This window comes from Vidua macroura, chromosome 1 (genome assembly GCF_024509145.1).
Source record: "Vidua macroura isolate BioBank_ID:100142 chromosome 1, ASM2450914v1, whole genome shotgun sequence".
Classification (NCBI taxonomy): Eukaryota; Metazoa; Chordata; class Aves; order Passeriformes; family Viduidae; genus Vidua; species Vidua macroura.
This window is the reverse complement of record NC_071571.1, coordinates 106,839,422-106,857,759: the sequence shown is the minus strand read 5'-3', so window position 1 is coordinate 106,857,759 and position 18,338 is coordinate 106,839,422. Positions and strand designations below refer to the sequence as shown.

The following is an 18,338-nucleotide window of genomic DNA, read 5'->3' as shown; positions in this document are numbered from 1 at the left end:
CAAATATTCCTTCTAAACCACCAGACCCTTATAGAACCCCCTCCCAGAGCAAGTGGTCCTCCTTGCTCTTCGGAAGGAGATAAATCCTGTGAATAGACCCTCCTAACAGAACTTCTTCCGTTTGAATTACTGTGCCACTTAATTAACAGTTCATTGCCTAATAGCATAAATATTTTTCATATTCTCTGAGGATAATTATCTTTTATTTTTCCTTTTCCCCTCTTTTAAACAGGAGCAACTTCATATATGGCTCATACTTAAGCAAGGAAGAAATTGCTTTCTCTGACCCTACTCCTGATGGAAAGCTCTTTGCAACACAGTACTGTGGCACTGGCCAGTTCCTGGTATACAACTTCCTCAATGGACAGCACCAGACTTAACTGCTCTGCAGGAATTCCATTTTTATTGGAGACTTCTGCCAAACTGCATGGAGTCGGTGCAGACCTTCAGCAGAAGCCAGGGCCATTTTTATTACAGTGAACTCAGGACTGGTAACAACCAAGTGGTTGTACTATTTTATTAAAATTGTAAACAATGCAGTAATAGGCTAACTTTGTTTTTTTAAAAGAAAGATATTTTATTAACTTTTGCAAAAGTTTGATTGTATTTTATCTAGTTATTCATGTTTACATGCAGCAGAAAATTGTTCATAGTGGACTGTAAACTAATGCAAAGACTCTAGTCTGGCTGATGAGTACATGCTGAAGTTCTTACTGAGGTGATATACCAGTGCTTCCCAGTACTGGAGTGCTGGGCTCCTGTCCCAGCTCCCACTACCAGCACATGTCTGACAGAGTTCCAGGCTGTGGAATCGGGGGCAGGAGGTGCTACAATGCAGTCGCTGTGGGCAACAACCCTCACAGGCTGTACGGTGCCTTCCGGGGTGCCCCTGTACTCTGCTCCATGTCAGGGTGCCTGCTCCCTGGCAGCAGCATCAGAATCTTCTTGTGGCCTCTGTCCCCTTCTCCCCCAGATTAGTTTTGGAGTAAAAGGTGGAATGAAAAGCCCAAGGACTGGTGTACTCGTCATTCTTCAAGTATTGTACTGAGTATATACCTTTGTTAGTTGACTTCACTTTGATACTTGTCACTCCCTTCATAAATCTCTCCTCTTTCAAAGGGTTTGTATGTTGAAAAACTGCTGTGGCCTTTCTTGATCTGTACATAATGTAGATAGATTAAAAATAAAATACTTGATAGCTTTTTTAAAGTTACTCTGTATAATACTAAGTGTGAGTGAATCTTTAGTGTATTTCATACTTTTCTTGGTGGGAAAAACATAACATGCTGAGGATAAATACCCTCAAGAGCTCTGGATCAAGACCATCCCCATACAAGGCTTATAGTAAGGTCAGAGGGGATACCTTCTGTCTTGAGTAACAGTTTAAAACCCTAATGGAGGATGGGAAAGATTTAGTTAAAGTTAAACTTAGGCTTTGTTTCAATTTGGGAACCTGTGTGCAGTCAGGATGTACTTGTTTATGGTGTGCTGTCCTTGGCCTTGGTCTAGAGCTAAAGCAAAGACCTCGCACCACATCCCAAACAGTACTCAGGAGTACTTAAAGCTGGAGTAGCAGAACAGTGCTGAATTCTGGGCTGCAGAGGCTTTTTGTTTCCATGCTGCCATGTGTAGTTTTCCAGGGGATTGTGAGCAGCCTGTAAAGAGCTTTGTCAGAAAAGTGGTGCAGGTGCACAGGAACTCCAGAAGCAATCCTCTGTGGTGGGCTCAGAAAGCAGGATCCATTAAAAGAGAGGCAGTCTGAAATGGTAACTTAATATATTCAAATTTAATGAAAGCACATTATAAACATACCATAGCCACAACTTCAGACAGTTTCAGTTCATAAACAATAACATGAGGTAGACTGACTAGTGAAGCTAAATTCACCAAGTTTTTGGTTAAGAAAACTTTACACTAGGAAAGCAACATTTTTAACCCTCTTCCAAAAGTCACAAAAAGCAATTACATAAGTTAAGCAAAAAGCATCTGCATATGATTCTTTAAATCTTAGTTTACATTCTTAGTTTTAACCTGTGAATAGACAAGAACATCTACAGGTAAAATATAATAACGCTGGCCAATTTTCATACATTCATTAGAATGGCCTTAATGGCAAGGCTTAAAACCAAAATGGAATAGCAATTGTGTGCCTGTCCACCAAGGGTCTCCTTGCCAGGAATTCACAGGCAGCCAATTTAAAGTGTTCCATGGAACAGGCCTGTGCTGTTGGGGCTGGTGTAGTGCACTCTGGCCAGAGCGTTACCAAAACTCCTTGCTTCATAGGGGACAGCACTAAGGAAATGGGTTTGCTATTAGCTGGTAAAGGCAGGCAAATACGCTGATTTTCTAAATGCACTCTCAGCCTTCAGGATGATTTCGCTCTGCTCAGTAGGCTAGCAGAGCCTGCACTAGGCAGACAGTGGGCTAGCGCCTCCTGCTAGTCTCAGCACCTGGAATTTTAAGAACTTAGTGCAAACATCAAATACATGAACAAAAAGGAAACCATTTTTGAACATGTAATACCTGACACTTTTCTACACCATGCTAAGACTGGGGGGCTGGCCTTAAGCCCTCTGGCAAAACCAGAGCTACTGGAATACATTCAGGCATGTAGCAAACACTTCAAGAATCATCTTTTGTATCTCTACGTTTTCCCAGTGTTAAAATAGGTAAGGCAGGTTGTAGCTGAAGGAAAATAAAAAACAAATTTACTGAAAGGGGTTGTTCATGTGAAATTTGCTAAATTTACAGTATCAGAAATAATGCTACATCAACACAGACATATGCAAACCATTTTCCTTTGGCCTCTGTCAAATATATTATGTTTATTCATCTGTAAACATCTCTTCATAAGATAAAAAAAGTTGCTTAATTAACACTATGTCTTAAAAAAATGCAGCTTTGGCAGGTCCTTCTGCAATGACTGCAGGTCAGGTATAAAGATGCATTAATTTCATTGCTTTTTGGGGGGAGTAAATTCATATTCCTGAATAGCCTTTAAGAACACTCTGCATTTTTATTACTGATAAAGGGGGTCACGATGTGCAGAAAGATGATTGTTGGGGGGTGTGTGTGTAAACCTCAGTGAGACAACACCTGCTAACTGTGAGGGGAACACCTCTGACAGCCAAATGCTATGACATCAAGTTAATTCCAGAACCTTCACAAGGATCAGTATTGCAGCTGGAAATACAACAGTGTGTGACTGCTGCAGAGCCAGTATTTACAGAGGTACACGGATGATGGTTTCAGGTGATGTGTTCACACATCTCTGCTTCTGGAGAGTCCCTCCTGAGCAGTCCCAGCTCCCCAGGATTTCTCTTCTGCTTCCCCCTGGAGCAACTGTAGAATACTTCCAGCTTGTCTTGGGACCAGCTCAAGCACTGTTACTCTCCCGCACATTTCTTCGTGTGTTGTTTCATACAGGGGTACAACTCTGACGTGATCTCAGCTCTGCAGCCAACTGGAGTTGAGTGTAAAGGAAACGGAGAGTGAGTTGCGGGCAGTCCACCAACAGAGGCACCTGATGAACAGGAGGATGCATTTCCATATGCAAAGGGGGATGGACTGCAAGTCTCCAGAGCTCTGAGGAGAGTGAGAAACTGAGGGTGATTTGCTGTGGAGTTACTCTGGCCTCTAACTGAAGAGAGAGCAGCTCTGAGAAGCCTTTTGCTTCGGGCCCTGGAGCTGAGGAGGGGGTGTCTGCTGGGGCAAAATACCATTGCTAAGGATGCACAGTGCCTGCCATGCGTTTGCCCATTTGTTCAGGTTTAAGTAGTAAACTTTGAACACCTGTGGAAATTTTGCCAAAGACAGTTTCAATACGTACACAATTACAAATTTTAAACTAACACTGCACAGAGAACAAGACTATTCTTCGTAATACAAATATCTACTTTATATTGTAGTTTCAAACCCCTGAGTATTCCTGTACCACAGCACAGAGCTGAAGAGACGCAGTGGGCTCTCCTCCACCTATCTTCAATAATTCCACATGCTAGGGTGCGTTTCATGTAACACATTCAAGCTTACAGCTGCAAGAGGAGAGCAGCTTCTTCCCCTAACTCAGCTGAATATAAAAAGGATTTTTCTTTGACGAAACAACATCCTCTTCCCAGATCCTACACCTTGGTTGGCTGTGTGATTGGTGTCGGTGGTTGTGAATGATGTGAAAATTACTGGAATCCAGGATCCTTTAAATCATAACCGATGCGGTAATTTTACCCCAAAGAATAAAGCTACCTCAGAATGTGGGGAATCCTTTAGAGCAGTCAAGATAAATATTGGTTGCACTTTGCTCCACAGTGATTGTACTTTTTAAAAAAAAAAGTTCTTTTTTTTTCCTTTGTTAGCGGTGTCTCAGCGAAGCTTATATGTGGCGTCCCGTAAGGAAATAGAGTGGTTCATCATCACTACTGTTTGCAGTTTGAAACTCATCCCGAAGTCGGAACTGCCACTCATCCTCCAACTCCAACCGGACTATTGTCTGCCGGAGCGAGCTTCTGTCTTGACATATGACACACAGGGTGGCACCTTCAATTGAAAAGCACGTTAGATTCTCGAGGGGCAATAACAACTCATTTCTTTCACTGATTTTCCTAAGATATTTTAAAGAAACCTCTGCTGCTAGGGAGGAAAAAAATAGTATTAGAAGGGTCTATCACCAACCAGTGATATCACCACCAGTCCAGGCTCTGATCAATCCTTTGAGCCTCAGGACAGACAAATGCGTCCATCTCCAGGAAGGCACAGACATGGAGAATTCTGCGAGCATGGTGTGGGGTGTGCTTTGGATCACAGGATGTCACTGCCTGACAGGCAGTGTTAATATCATCAACTGCAGCAGAGAGAACATTAACTGGATCTTTAAATTACTACTGATAATTAAGCCCAAATAATAAAGCCTACTTTTTTGTTTATTTCATGGGACATTTGGATTTGTAGAAGGTCAGTGATTAAATTCTACGAAGCCAAACCAGTCTCATAACTGACTTAATAAAATCTGCTGACTTCCTTAAGTATGAAAGCTGCCATTGGTAAAGCACTCTTAAGAGTCTGTAATGTCTTCTGTGGCTTAACAAATTTACAAACTTCATCCCATCTGGTATTACACATGATCATTTAATAAGCAGGAGAACTGGACACCTTCAGGACCATCCCCAGCATGTCTTTGTACCTTCTTCCTCTGTCCCTGCCCTGCAGGGCCCAAAAGGGCACAGGAGCAAACTTCAAAATGTGGTTCTTAGAACTGGCTAAGGGTCATCCCTATGGTACCCCTGCACCATCCTCAGTCAGCAAGAGAGGGAAATGACTCAGCTGTGCCACCATAACTGCACTGGAGCTCTGTAACACACTTCAGCATTACTGAAGTCCTCTGGCAATTTGCTAATTGCCAGTATTAAGACAAAAAGAAAGATTTTTATGAGGTTTATCAAGTTCTGGTGAGGCAGACCAAATCATCCTTCAGCTAAGATTTGTCCTTATTTACAGAACTGAAGATTTACTGCCATTATAGACTGATTGCCAGAGCAGAATTTCTTGTCCTCATCACTAACATCTATGCTCACAACTCTCAAGTTGCTGACTGCACAATTCACTGCCTGATGTCCACAATCCTTGCTGATGTCACTTTAAAATAACTTAATGAATGTCATTTATCAATGCTTACCTAAGGTTCAATTATCTGCCAACAGGAACAGAAGTTTCATACACCCCTCAAAAACCACTCCATCTATTTATTTTGAAAACAGTGCCAAAACAAACTGTGAAAATAATGGAGCTGTTTAATCAAGCTGTTTATTCCTCTGCCTTTCCCTTTTCATCCATGTTGTTATTAGTTGACAAGAGGCACCCAGGATGCCCAGCAGAGAAGTGAGATTACCTTTGAGAAACCTGAACCGCTTGAGGAGGTCTGCACCAACAAAGGAGTCGCAGAGATAGAGCAGAAGTCCACTGAAGAACACCCCTTCACAGTTGACATTGACTGAGTGCGGGCGAGAGCTAACGTAGCATATGGCCACCTGAAACATAAGGGGGAAAGAAATGCTTTCTGTCTTAGAAATGTCTAAGGATGACTTACATGCAATGGAATATAGCTTAGTCATAACAGGCCAGTCAGCTGGTGCTCTGATAAAAATCCAATCCAACAAGACTGCAGTACTGAGCACACCTTCCCAAAGAAGTAACACACGGAACAAACCTCTAGATTCAAATTTGGTCACCAAGTCTGCAACACGTTATTTCAGGGCTCTCTGTAATTCAGTTTGATTTTTTTTTCCCTCTATGAATTACCTTCTTATAATAACTGTATAGATTATACAGGTTATTCTAATAAGGATACATTTGTCAAACAAAGTAAGCGATTCCATAAGTAGGGGAAATCCTGATGCTTGTGGTTCCAAGCAGTCTTGTGTCTCAGTGCTGTGATGGCTGTTACATAAGAAAGGGTGTCTCTCCTCTATCTTACCACTGACCTCCATAAAATTTGTCTGAACAACACCCTAGTTAGACACTGACCTGGCTCCAGACCCGGTTCAAGTTGGCCATTAGGTTCAAAAATTCTAAACTCCCCACCTACAGACATCTAGAACATACTTGCAAAAATCTAATTTCCTTGAAACCCAGGTTCATAAAAAGAGAAGCATCAAAGGATGAACACCGGGTTTTGTCGAGAACGGCATCACTTTCAGGGTTTTGCTTAGTATGAAATATTATTTCAGACAGACACACCCAATTCCTTTGCAAATCATGGAATTTTTTAAGTTATGCTCATCAAGATCCCACTGTTACCATGGATCCATGAGATCCAAGATCACTGACTCCAACCGTTAACCCAGCACTAAACCATGTTGCCAAATGCCACATCTACACATCTTTTAAATACTTCCTGGAATGGTGAACCCACCACTACGCTGGGCAGCTTGTTCCAGTGCTTGACAAACCTTTCCATAGAGAAATTTTTCCCAATATCCAATCTAAACCTGCCCTGGCACAACTTGAGGTTGTTTCCCCTTGTCCCATCATTTGTTACCTGGCAGAAGAGGCCAATCCCCAGCTGGCTACAGCCTCCTTTCAGGTGGCTGTAGAGAGTCATAAGGTCTCTCCTGAGCCTCCTTTTCTCCAAGCTAAACACCCCCATCTCCCTCAGCTGGTCCTCATCAGACATGTGCTTCAGACCCTTCACCAGCTCCACTGCCCTTCTCTGGACATGCTCCAGCACCTCAACATCCTTCCTGAAATGAGGGGCCCAAACTGAACACAGGATTTGAGGTGTGGCCTCCCCAGTGCTGAGTACCAGGGAATGATCCTCTCCCTGGTCCTGCTGGCCACACTGTTGCTGATTTAAGCCAGGATGCCATTGGCCTTCTTGGCCACCTGGGCACATCCTAGCTCATGTTCAGCTGCTGTTGACCAGCACCCCCAGGTCCTTTTCCTTCGTGCAGCTTCCCAGCCACTCTTCCCCAAGCCTGTACCACTGCATGGAGTTGTTGGACCCGAGTGCAGGAGCGGGCACAGTCCAGCAGTCACATTAATGGTCTCTACCCACACCAGCCAGCTGGGGGCTTCACTGCCAGCTCCTCCAGTGGATTGGTCCTTTACTCCCAGCAGCAGAATCTGTTTGAGACCAAAGTCTTCAAACATTACCCTTGATGCTGAAGAAGGGCATTTCAACACAAGATATTGAAGTAAAGGTTTGCATTTCCTTGTCCCCATCATCCTTGCAAATCCCTTGTACCTCAAGCCCGATGTTCAGGTAGCAGTCGATGGCCAATACTGGGTTCTTGAAGTTGTGAATGGCCTTGGGGAAGAGTTTGTAGGTTGCGTGTTGAAGGAATTTCTCCAGGAGGAACTGAGACGGGGCTGCCAACAACGTGTGCTCGCTGTCAGGGGCACAGACGTACTGAAGAGGCATTATTGGTGCCACGCTGTCTGAGACCTGCAGTGAAACCAAGGGGAACCCCTTTTAACCCACCTACTCCATGTATTTGCTCTGCTGGAGTTCCTCTAACTGGGGAAGGGACTGACATGACAGAGCAGGAAGAGAAAGAAAAGGAACAAAAGGATCAAAATTCCCCATTTGATTTTCACATAGCACCAAAGTACAGAAATAAATTAATTGCTCATTCTGTGCTTGCTACGTACTTCTGTGGATATCTGCTTGCCTAAAGAAGGGATATAAAACGTGGAGTTCAGACTGTCACAGCGGCCTTCATCCTGCCTTACTCGTGGGCATTATATGAAATTACATACTCCTTGTGTGGAGTCATCCATAAAAAGTGTTTTCTATGGAGTTTTCTCACAGGCCAGTCCATCACTACAGATTCCACTGCAACCATAAGTAAAGGAAAATGAGAAAACAATCTTCAAAAATACTTAAACCCAGAGTTTAGTCAGTTAAATTCTGAAGTATGAGAGGTGGTTTTTTAAAAGGAAGATGGTGTGGGATGTGTTCAAAACCACCAGGAACACAAACTGTAAGATTCCTAGATTAAAGACAATCCTTTGAAATGCACCTCCATTTAAAGCTGGCATAGGTGTAACATACTCTGTATAAAATATTTAGTATATTTTTATAAATACTTGGATTTCCTGGGGGGGTTTCAGAAGGTTGCAGTTTTCAGAGCCTTTCTTCAGCCCTCTTTTTGTTAGGAAGTGCAAGGACTGAAACTCATCACAAATCAGCAAACACCAGAAACTTGTGGCTGTGCTGAATTTTTAAAACTGAATCTGGTACAACTTGCTTGCTTTAGATCAGAGTCTGCAAAGTCTTCCTCTATCAGAGATACCACTAAAAAGTTAAACCAAACTCTTCCCAATCTCAGTCCATCTTCTAAGAGATTAACAGGATTTTTTAGTAATTTATAAATAGCAAAATGTTTCTCGTTTTCTATTTTTGATGTGACAGCCCTACCATGGATTCAGCCATGACTGTCAGATGTCAAATAAGCACAAAATAAATCTAAATAATAGAGAATTCATTATTTCTAGGGAAAACAGGTCCTGATTTTACCCCTTAAATACACCAGACTTACCATGATTTTTGGCTTAACAACAAAGTCCTTTTGTCCTCCAACCTGAATATGTTTCTTCATGACACTGAAGTTGTTGAAGCGGCAGATGAGGAGGCCGCTGCTGTTGGTCCGCAGATTAAAATCCACATCTTCACAGAAATACCTGGACATTAAACACAAGATCACTAAGCCAGCTGTGTGGCTGCTGTGCACAAGCATTCACACACCCCCTGCTGAAATGCACCAGTATGGGCTCAGCAGAGATTTTTGGAGATCATCTGATATGGTGCTACTACAAATTTTCTGCAGAGCTCTGAAGACTCATTCCTTCAATGTGCTCCTGGTCAAGGAAAGCAGCTGCTGGTCACCCTAAACCCAAACTAGTCTTCACTTTTCAGTGTGCCTGTGTGCTTCTTCCCCACACCAAATCTGGCTTGCGCTCCCATGCTCATCACATACTGGCATCAATCATTTCCTCCCCACCCTTTACTTCTTTTTTTTTTTTATTCTTTTTGTGTTTGTTTTTTTTTGTATTTTGTATTTTGGACTTGACAGAAGCTCTGCAGTGACCAACCTCCACCTCTGAATAAGCCAGTTCCGTATGACATATTTCTCCATAAACTGAATTTTGGGGGGAAATATGGCTTTAACAAATACTTTGCTATGGGAGAAAAAGCTGCTGGGAAGTAACCTAAGTCCTTCACTATTCATGATGTCATTGTTCACTTCTGTGGGCTGACTCCTACCTAATGATTCAACCTGACACAGAATGTGAAATCAAGAGCTCCAAAAGTCACACCAGCTTGCACTGGCAGGCTACAATTCCTCTCTGAAACACACAGGATCCCTGAAAACAGCAGCAGGAGTGCAAGGTGAGAAGCCCCAGGGCCATTTACAGCCAGCAGAAACAGTGTTTATTTGGAACTCACTTGTCTGGGAAGAAGAAGAATTGGGTATTTCTTCAATCTGTGATGAGAGCTAGCAATAAAGGCCCATGATATGGCTGCTTTATTGCAAATGCTTTAGGATGAAGTTAGGTGAGAGCGGGGGGCAGGGAGGGAAGGAAGGAAATAGTAGAAAGTAATTTTTTCATCTGTTTTTCTTGCAAACTCAAGTGGCAAGAGGGAGGACAGCTATCTCTGAAGGAAATATAAGGAATCTCTCCTCCTAGGCACTCTGGAAACTCCCCATTCTTCCTGTAACTGATGCCATTTTGGCTCCTTTCTTGTACTTTGGGTATCCCAATTATTTTTTCTCCTCAAGTTTCTTCTTTCCTCACTCTTTCAGTCCTCTGAAGCCCTTCCTTGCCCTTGATCTGTCTTTCTCGGGTTTTCTTGGCTTTTAGCAGGTTTATTTTGATGCCTTATTCAGATGAAATATGTATCACGCTGTATTTTATTTTTGTGATTGTGCACTCATTACCTAAGGTAGGATCTTTCTGTTTACCTCAACAGCATTCAGAAACATTGTGACAAGGATCTTATCAAGTCAACATGCTATTTCCCATAGATATGTATGTACTGCCTACCTGTTTAGATCATATTGCACATTCTGGGTCAAGTCTATGTTGAGCAGTATAAAATCACGCACATGGCACCTGGAGAACGGAGCCTTTGATTTCCTGGTGTTCAGCTTGCTGTTCCATTTCTGAACACCCAGTATTGCATAATGAACAATTTTGGGGGTGGCTTCAATGTGTTGGAGGACACTTTTCAAAGACACATTCTTGCTGAAACCCCCAGGCTCCAGAGACTGACTGCAAAACATGATCATACATAACATACAAACATATTTTATTATTTTTTATATTACATACACTGCATATATATACATGTGTGTGTATCAAAAGGACTAAAAGATTCCATTGACAACTGAGAATGTTTACTCTAGATGCTGTAAAAATATATACATAAATGAAGATTTTTTAGCAACAGGCAACTAATTTCACCTCTTCAGGGCAACCATTCAGGTAATGAGCCTTTCAGCAGAATAAGTTCTACACAGCAATTTAGGAAGGGAAAAGAAGTCACCTTACACATAATTTTTGGAATGCTATTTTCTCTGTACTGGACAGTGTAAGCACTGAGAAGGTCAAGAGCTTAATGCCTTCTAAGTTCCCCAGATAAACTGTTTGCTCTGAGAAACATAAATTGAATCAAAAGAAGGTAACATAGTGAAAAATCACTCAAACGGTTGCTAGAAACAAGAGTGGCTCTAGGCAAAGAACAAACACAAGCAGAGGTCTGTTGGAGGTACGGACACAGATGTAAGGACACAGTCATGTGGAAGTGTTCAACAGCAGGTGGTTGAATGTTGTGGTCAACAAGACAAACATACGGCCTTCCTACTGCTCTGAGTGCCCTGCCAGATGTTGGGGATGAGTCTTGGTCACAGATGTGCTGCTGTCAGTGCTGGATCAGTGCAAGGAGCCAGCGTGGGTGGGTACCAACCTGGACTGCTCGTGGGGACTGTGCATGTTCCACAGGACGCAGGAGTCGTCCATGACCACGATGAAGGGCCACACGCACTGGCGCTTCACTCCCAGCTCCTCCAAGCGGTTTCGTTCCAGTTCTAGGTTGTGGTAGGAAAGTTCCTTAATAAGAAACCTGGCAGCACCTGAGGAAATACCATAAAGAAGGTGCACAGACATCTTTATTAGACTTTATCACACTTTCCAGAGAAAGGTTAACACAAACATCTGCAGTCATTACCCTTTTTGAACTTAGTGCTCATTACACCTTTGTTTGAAAAGAAATCTGTATGTCCCTTTTTCAGTGTGATTAAATCTAAAAGGCAGATTCCAAGAAGACTGGATGCTTTAAGACACTCTGCAGAACACAATTTTGTGGGCATAAATGAAGTAACTTGAACTAAGAAGGGGCTAAGATTCTAAAACTGAAGCTACTTAAAACTTCTTGCAAATAAACTCAGCATCCATGAAAACAAATTCCAAAGTTCAAGCCCCCAGTGTTCAACTGCAGTTAATATTTACCTTCTGCTAACTAAAATGTTGCAATTTGAATATGTGTAAAACATCTAGAATTTACATAGCAGGGTTGAGTAAAATGAGTGAATATGGCCCATAAAACATCAGACTTTAAGCTGAGAAGGCAGTGATCCATGCAAACATATATTCCATGCCCCTGACAGCAGTTTTTCCAGATTTTTGCACAGACATTGCTGCTGTTATCACAGCAGGTGTGTGAGGAGCTGCTGCATGATTTCCTGCAACAGCATGATCCACACTGTCCAACATAGATTTTGATACCTTCACAGCAATGCATTGATGGTGTCTCTTACCAACTCCAGCATTGTTGAACATGCCTGGCAGGACAAGCATGATGTGATTGGGCCAGTATTTTCGGTAAAGTGGCATTTCATACTCCTTGACTACCAGGAGGTGCAGGTGGCTGATGCCTTCCATGGCATGGTAGAGGTTCAAGAGTCCGTGTTCATGACGTCCACTTGATGGGGTGAATATAGGACTCTTGACTGCATTCAAATTCTGCTGGAACACAAGATATTTTGGCAACATTATGTAAAAAAGCAGGTTATTCCTGATAGTGACTTCCATTTGTTCCAGATTTTAACATCACTGATTATTGCAACACATAGAAACTGGACGCTAGAAACAGAAAAAAAAGGATGTTTGCCCTCAAAAAACCCATTCTAAGGACATTCAGGCAAGATTTACACAAAGGACTTTAAAACAAAAAGACAAGAGGAAAAACTTCCCCCCATTAATTTGAATATGTATGTCAAGCTGACTGCCTGCAGCAGATGGGTAAGAGCTGTACACGCACCTTGTCAGAAACGAGTGGGAGTCGCATGCTTTCGAGATGTTTTCCCTGTTTGCTGAAGACAAAATGGTTCTCTTTGGACTTGGGGATTATAAAATGCAGCTGAACCTCTTCTCCCAGCATGGAGGATGAAAACGTGAATGCATGCAGAGTGGAGTCAGACACCTGAATACAAACAAGCAGCAAAAAGAGGTTTCCAAGCAGGTAACACATAAGGAGTATCTAAGGAGGAGGAGTTCTTACAGTCACAGTACTGGAAGCCATCAGAGAAGAACATCCAAACCACTCTCTTCCAGTAATCTTTTTCCTCACAATAAGGAATTATTTAGGCCTTGCTATTAAAGGAATCACTTTCCTGTACCAGTAACGGTCTTTGGCCAAACTGGACTCTTCTGAAGTCCATTTCAGCTAGAAATTATTTCTCAATATTTACAAAGAGAAGAAAAATATACAGATACATACACACACACACACAGACATGCATACATGCTAGGAACAAAAACTGTCCAAATCAATTTACCAAGAAGATTCAAAGAGCAGTGCAGTATGTGGGGGTGCCTCCACAGCAGCATGCGCTATTGTTCAGACACCTCAGCAGGAGCACTACTGCATTGGTATCAGTACAGTATTTTTCCTGTGGCAATACTCTCTTAAGTAGTTGTGTGACCAAAGCAGACCACACCATTAACAAGGCCATGAAGATTTTGGGTGAGTTTAATTTTGCACAGCACTTTGCTGAACAAATACAAATATATATGTATACAAATGCCTACACAGCAGATAGATTTCATCCTACAAAAGCATCTGTCTTACTACAAAGTCAAATCACTTACTCTTACCAATGAGCTTTCTATAGTCTTTTGCTAAAAATTGAAATAATTAGACTAAGATGGAAAATGCAAGGGACTTTATTTAGGTTCTGTTAAAGCATTTAAGAATCTCTCTCCCTTCATAATGTTTGCTACCCAGTGACTCCCCTTTGAAAGTGTAATTTCCCTGAGCTTAATTATCTTAATTCTATATACACAGCTCACATTGGCACATACAAGTAGATGTTTATATTTATTAGTACTAGTTATGTTTAACCACATGCACAAAGATGAGTGGAGGGAACAACAGATGTCCTTGGGGAGGATTTGCTTCTGTCAACAGAGTTAATGAAGCATGAGGTTTAGATCAGACCTGCTGGTGCTGCTCTGAGGGAACTGGCATTGTGCACTGCCAGGCTGGGGTGTCTACACTGCCATATCTTAATAGCAAGCTGCTGGAAAACATTAGCAAGCAAGGAATGAATGAATGGAGATAAGAAACTTCCAGGTAAATTGCTGCTGGTGGCTAAGAAATAATGTGTGAGCTATTAACCAGGAATAATCTTACTTGCCAGTCTTCTGTGAGCATAACTGTTTGCTTTAGAAATGGAAGATTTTTTTAACTAAGCAGATTAAAATGTTCATTTCTGTCCAGTGACTCATAAGCTATGGCTGAGAAGGATGCACAGATACATACAAAGCAAGGAAGAAGCAGGCCTTGCCATCTCCCATCACAGGTGTGGATGGCTGGCATTTAGGTTAGACAAGCATTTCTCTTAATCTTTAGTCTTCTCCCGTGAGACACTGCAAACCCTCTGGGCAGGCTGAATAATGCTTTGGCTTCAGAAAACTAATCACAGTATTCACCCTTTGCCAGAGGCAGCTGCAGAGGAAAACTGCTCATTCAGAATGTGCCAGACACAGTTGATGCTCCTGGGTCTGTAGCTCAATATCTCCCCTGAGAATGGAAGAATTAAACAATTCCATCTCCGGGAAGGTGAAAGCATGAGTCCTGAGATGAGAGCAGTGTGCCTGGAGAGACCACAATAAAAAACCAAGGATGCAGTTTACCCTTAGACCTTGACACCAACCTGTGCAGCAGGATTAATGTCCATGTACTGATGGCACTGCTCACAGTGATGGAAGGTGTTGTAAGCTGCATATTTAGTCAGCATCATGGACACGGTCTCCCTTTTCTTAGGTTCCTCTGATTTTGTTTCTTTGCTTGTTTCTGTGCACAAAGAAAAGAAGCAACAGAAATTTTAGGAGCGTTAAAAAACAGAGATTGTGATCCTGGTAAAAACTGTAAAGAATACATTTTTTTTTTTTTTTCCATTTAACTTTGGGAGATTTACAGGTTCTTGTGAACTTGTGTTCAAATGAACCAATAAACACTGAGTCTCAGTAGGAAAGTATTCCTTAAAAAATCTATATTTTACTTACCTTGTTTCACTCTTGAGAGTTGTTCTGTGTATACAGGACTTATATTTCTGTACTTAGGGTCATGTACACTCAGGTCAAAAGACATTTTGCTGAAGATCTCAATGTCTGGCCAGTGGTCATTGCTAGACTGAGTAATTTCGCTGTTTTCTGTATGATCTGCAACAACACACTTCAGGTAAGCAGAATCAGATACCCACCAAATGATGCTTATGTGATGGTTGCTGCTTTACAGTTGCACCGAAACTCACACAGGCGCACACACACACAGAACAACATCTTTGCACATGATAAATACTACCAGTGGAATTACAATCCACACAAAGCCATTTCAAAGAAATGGCAACTGCTTAGAAACTGCGTGCAGGGGAAGAAGCCTCCTAGGTATCTTTCTGCACTGTACCTCATCATGCTGCTGAGGTATAGTTCACTCTGGTTTAAGCATAAAATGCTCAGATGAATGGTCCTATTTGTGCAGAAGGCACGGGTGTAGTAGTTTCAAGCCTCTCTGTGATGGAATGAAGAGCACTGGGTAAATGAGAAGCAAAAGTATCCAAAGGCAGAAGGATGAAAGCAAGGAAAGAGAGGCTGTATATATTTATGAACCAGTAGCTGGTGGTACATGATAAAGGCAGGAGAAGACACACTCCTATTACAGAAGAGGATGTGGCCAGCAAGGATCAAGTGAAACTTTTCTGTATTGATCCAGCAGAGATAAGTCTAAAGTAGAAAATCAAATTCAAGCAGTGGGAATGGTAGGAAACAATGGCCTAAGAAAATAACTTTGGAATGCAGCTTGAACATGAGTCAATTCAGATTAAAATGAGATGGAAGAACACATGAAAGTAGGTGTGTAACTGAGGTTACTGATTTTAGAAAAGTGAATTCAGGTGAAATGAAGGTTAGGTCTACAGATGAGCACATGCACACCCTAACCTAATGCAAGAGGAGAGATAGTAATCTAAAGAGCTCTGAGTCCATTACTTTGACCTAGATAATATTCAAAATTTGGAGAGGGTAAAGGAAGTAATTAAAGATTACTTCTTTAATTGTGATAAAATGCAAATAGATTGACTAAAGAAATCCTGTGTTACTTTCATTATATGGCTATGAAATGCCTATTTCTCTGAACAAAGGAAATGCAATGAATCTTACCCTTCTGGACTCAAGTACTTGGAATGACACTATAGGACAAATTATTAATACAGCTGAAGAAAATGGAGAATGGTCTGTAAATTGAAAGAGTGGACTAAATAGAAGATGGCAGCATGTAACATTGTAAGCATTAAGGCAGGTGAGATTACCAATGAAGTTAAAAGGTCAGTAGAGGGGCACACTGTTTAATATTTTCACTAATGTCACCAGCTTAAAAAATTTACTTAAATTTGCTAGTGGCACACTCCTGAAAGTCATTGTCAACATGGAGAAGGAATCAAAGATCAGCTGGAAAGAATTCAACAGCCTCAACAACTGTAACAATAAAAATTTGGTGGTATTTAACAGAAAAATTGTCATATGTGCATTCAAGAATTAATAACAAGCATTTCTGCAGCAGGTTGGGAGCGTCTTGGTTGGAAATAATCAAGTTGCTGAGAAACCTTGGAGTACAACCTAAGCATCAATGCCAGTGAAAAGGCAGAATGGAAAAGACCAGTGCATTCATGAGTTTCACCAGTCATGAGGCTTTCAGTGGGGGCAGGGAAATACATGAGCTGTTGTAGGCTGAGTTGGTTTAACATTCAGTTCTGCTCACCCATGCACCAGAAGATAAATTGAAAAGACATGTGTAGGCCAGAGTACCAAACTGAGGAGAATAAAGAGCCTGTCATTTGTGAGAATCCTGTAAGAAGATCCAGACTACCTAGATGAATGCTGAAGGGGAGGTAAGATAGCTGCCTGACCACTCCAAAGAAACAAAACCCAAAGAAGAGAAAAAGTATTTTAATTTAAATTACTATGGTTTTTAGGTCCCAAACAGAATGTGTATAAATGGGACAGAAACATATTTGGGGTGGAGAATAAAGTAGTATTTAAAATAATGACAACACAAGGGCTCTGGAGAAGCATTCCAACAGAAGTAGTGGGAGCAAAAAAGCCACAACCAAAAACCCCAACCAAACCCAAACTGCTCTTCTGCTGGAGTTCCATGCATTCCTGGCAGGGGTGTGACACGTTGCTGTGACCTCAACAGGCCAGTCAGCATGATGCAGAACATCTCTTGCATTTTAATAGTTCATCCTAAGTTTCTGAGGTACTTTAGTTCAAACAACGAGGGAATAACTGCCCCCAAAGCTCAAAATCAAAGGAAAATATATTTTTCTCTTTTTTTTTTTTTTTTGCATGAATAGCACTCTATGAACAGAAATATTAGTCTTTTCAAAGGTTCAACAACAACTACATTTTCAGGATGCCAGTCGAATGCTCATGAGAATTACCAGAACAACATGAAAAGGACTAATTTTTAAAAGGTTTTGCTCTTCTCAAGGCAAAGTCCTGCCATGGCAGTTCATGGATCTGTGAAATCTGACAAATGAGCACAAATCCAAAGAGGATCCCGCTCCCCTTTATCCTCAGCATAGAACCTGCAAACTGCAGATAGGAGACAATCTTACTGAAAATGGTTATATAACTTCTAAAAACAAAAAAAATGATAGTTAGGTTTCAGCCAGGAACAAAATACTCTTAAATGTCCTTCTGCTTAAAAGCAGCCAGCACTTAAAAACCTACAAGGAGAGAGAACATGGACAGATGTTGCCCATTTGCAGCTTTGTGCTCACTTTTGTTTGAGTGCTACACAAATATATCAACCCAAAATACATTTAATAGTTCTCAAATAAGCCCATTACAAAGTTCACTTTTTTATCAATCTATACTGAAATACATGCAAACACCTGGAGTCTAGCTACGCACCAATGGAGAGGACATGCAGTAGGTGTAATTCATAGTCTTTCAGTGAGCCTAGGAACTTCCTTGCTGAATAATACACAACATAGGCTCTTTATGACACATCTTAAGAATACCTACTAAATACTTACTGGCATTAATCTCTTCTTCATCGTACACATCTACTTCCAGCAGCCGGATCAGCATGCGGAAGAGAATCCTTAGGAACTGCAAGTATGAACCAGTCTTTCCAACCTGAGCCAGAGATGGAAAAAAGTCTAAATGCCAACCCAAACTACTACAGTGGAAGGTTAATTTCAGATAAATGCCTCTGGGCTTATACCAAAGCTCTGTGTTCAGCTCTGGCTGAAAACACTGCAAGATGTCATAATGCC

The 18,338-nt window shown here is 41.6% G+C and overlaps 2 protein-coding genes across 2 annotated transcripts in view; one reads left to right on the top strand and one right to left on the bottom strand.

Annotated features, from left to right (window-relative positions):
- Positions 1-1,213, top strand: part of ESCO1 (establishment of sister chromatid cohesion N-acetyltransferase 1) — a 33,199-nt gene extending 31,986 nt beyond the window's left edge. Inside the window, exon 12 of the mRNA XM_053976071.1 lies at positions 233-1,213. Coding sequence (XP_053832046.1) covers positions 233-380 — 148 coding nt within the window. The 3' untranslated portion in view covers positions 381-1,213. The remainder of the gene's footprint in view (positions 1-232) is intronic.
- Positions 1,214-1,759: 546 nt separating this feature from the next.
- Positions 1,760-18,338, bottom strand: part of GREB1L (GREB1 like retinoic acid receptor coactivator) — a 132,057-nt gene continuing 115,478 nt past the window's right edge. Inside the window, exons 24-34 of the mRNA XM_053976060.1 lie at positions 18,096-18,198; positions 15,064-15,219; positions 14,712-14,851; positions 12,815-12,976; positions 12,312-12,516; positions 11,462-11,627; positions 10,540-10,767; positions 9,033-9,174; positions 7,736-7,936; positions 5,882-6,020; positions 1,760-4,533 (exon numbers count right to left, since the gene is read on the bottom strand). Coding sequence (XP_053832035.1) covers positions 4,370-4,533; positions 5,882-6,020; positions 7,736-7,936; positions 9,033-9,174; positions 10,540-10,767; positions 11,462-11,627; positions 12,312-12,516; positions 12,815-12,976; positions 14,712-14,851; positions 15,064-15,219; positions 18,096-18,198 — 1,806 coding nt within the window. The 3' untranslated portion in view covers positions 1,760-4,369. The remainder of the gene's footprint in view (positions 4,534-5,881; positions 6,021-7,735; positions 7,937-9,032; positions 9,175-10,539; positions 10,768-11,461; positions 11,628-12,311; positions 12,517-12,814; positions 12,977-14,711; positions 14,852-15,063; positions 15,220-18,095; positions 18,199-18,338) is intronic.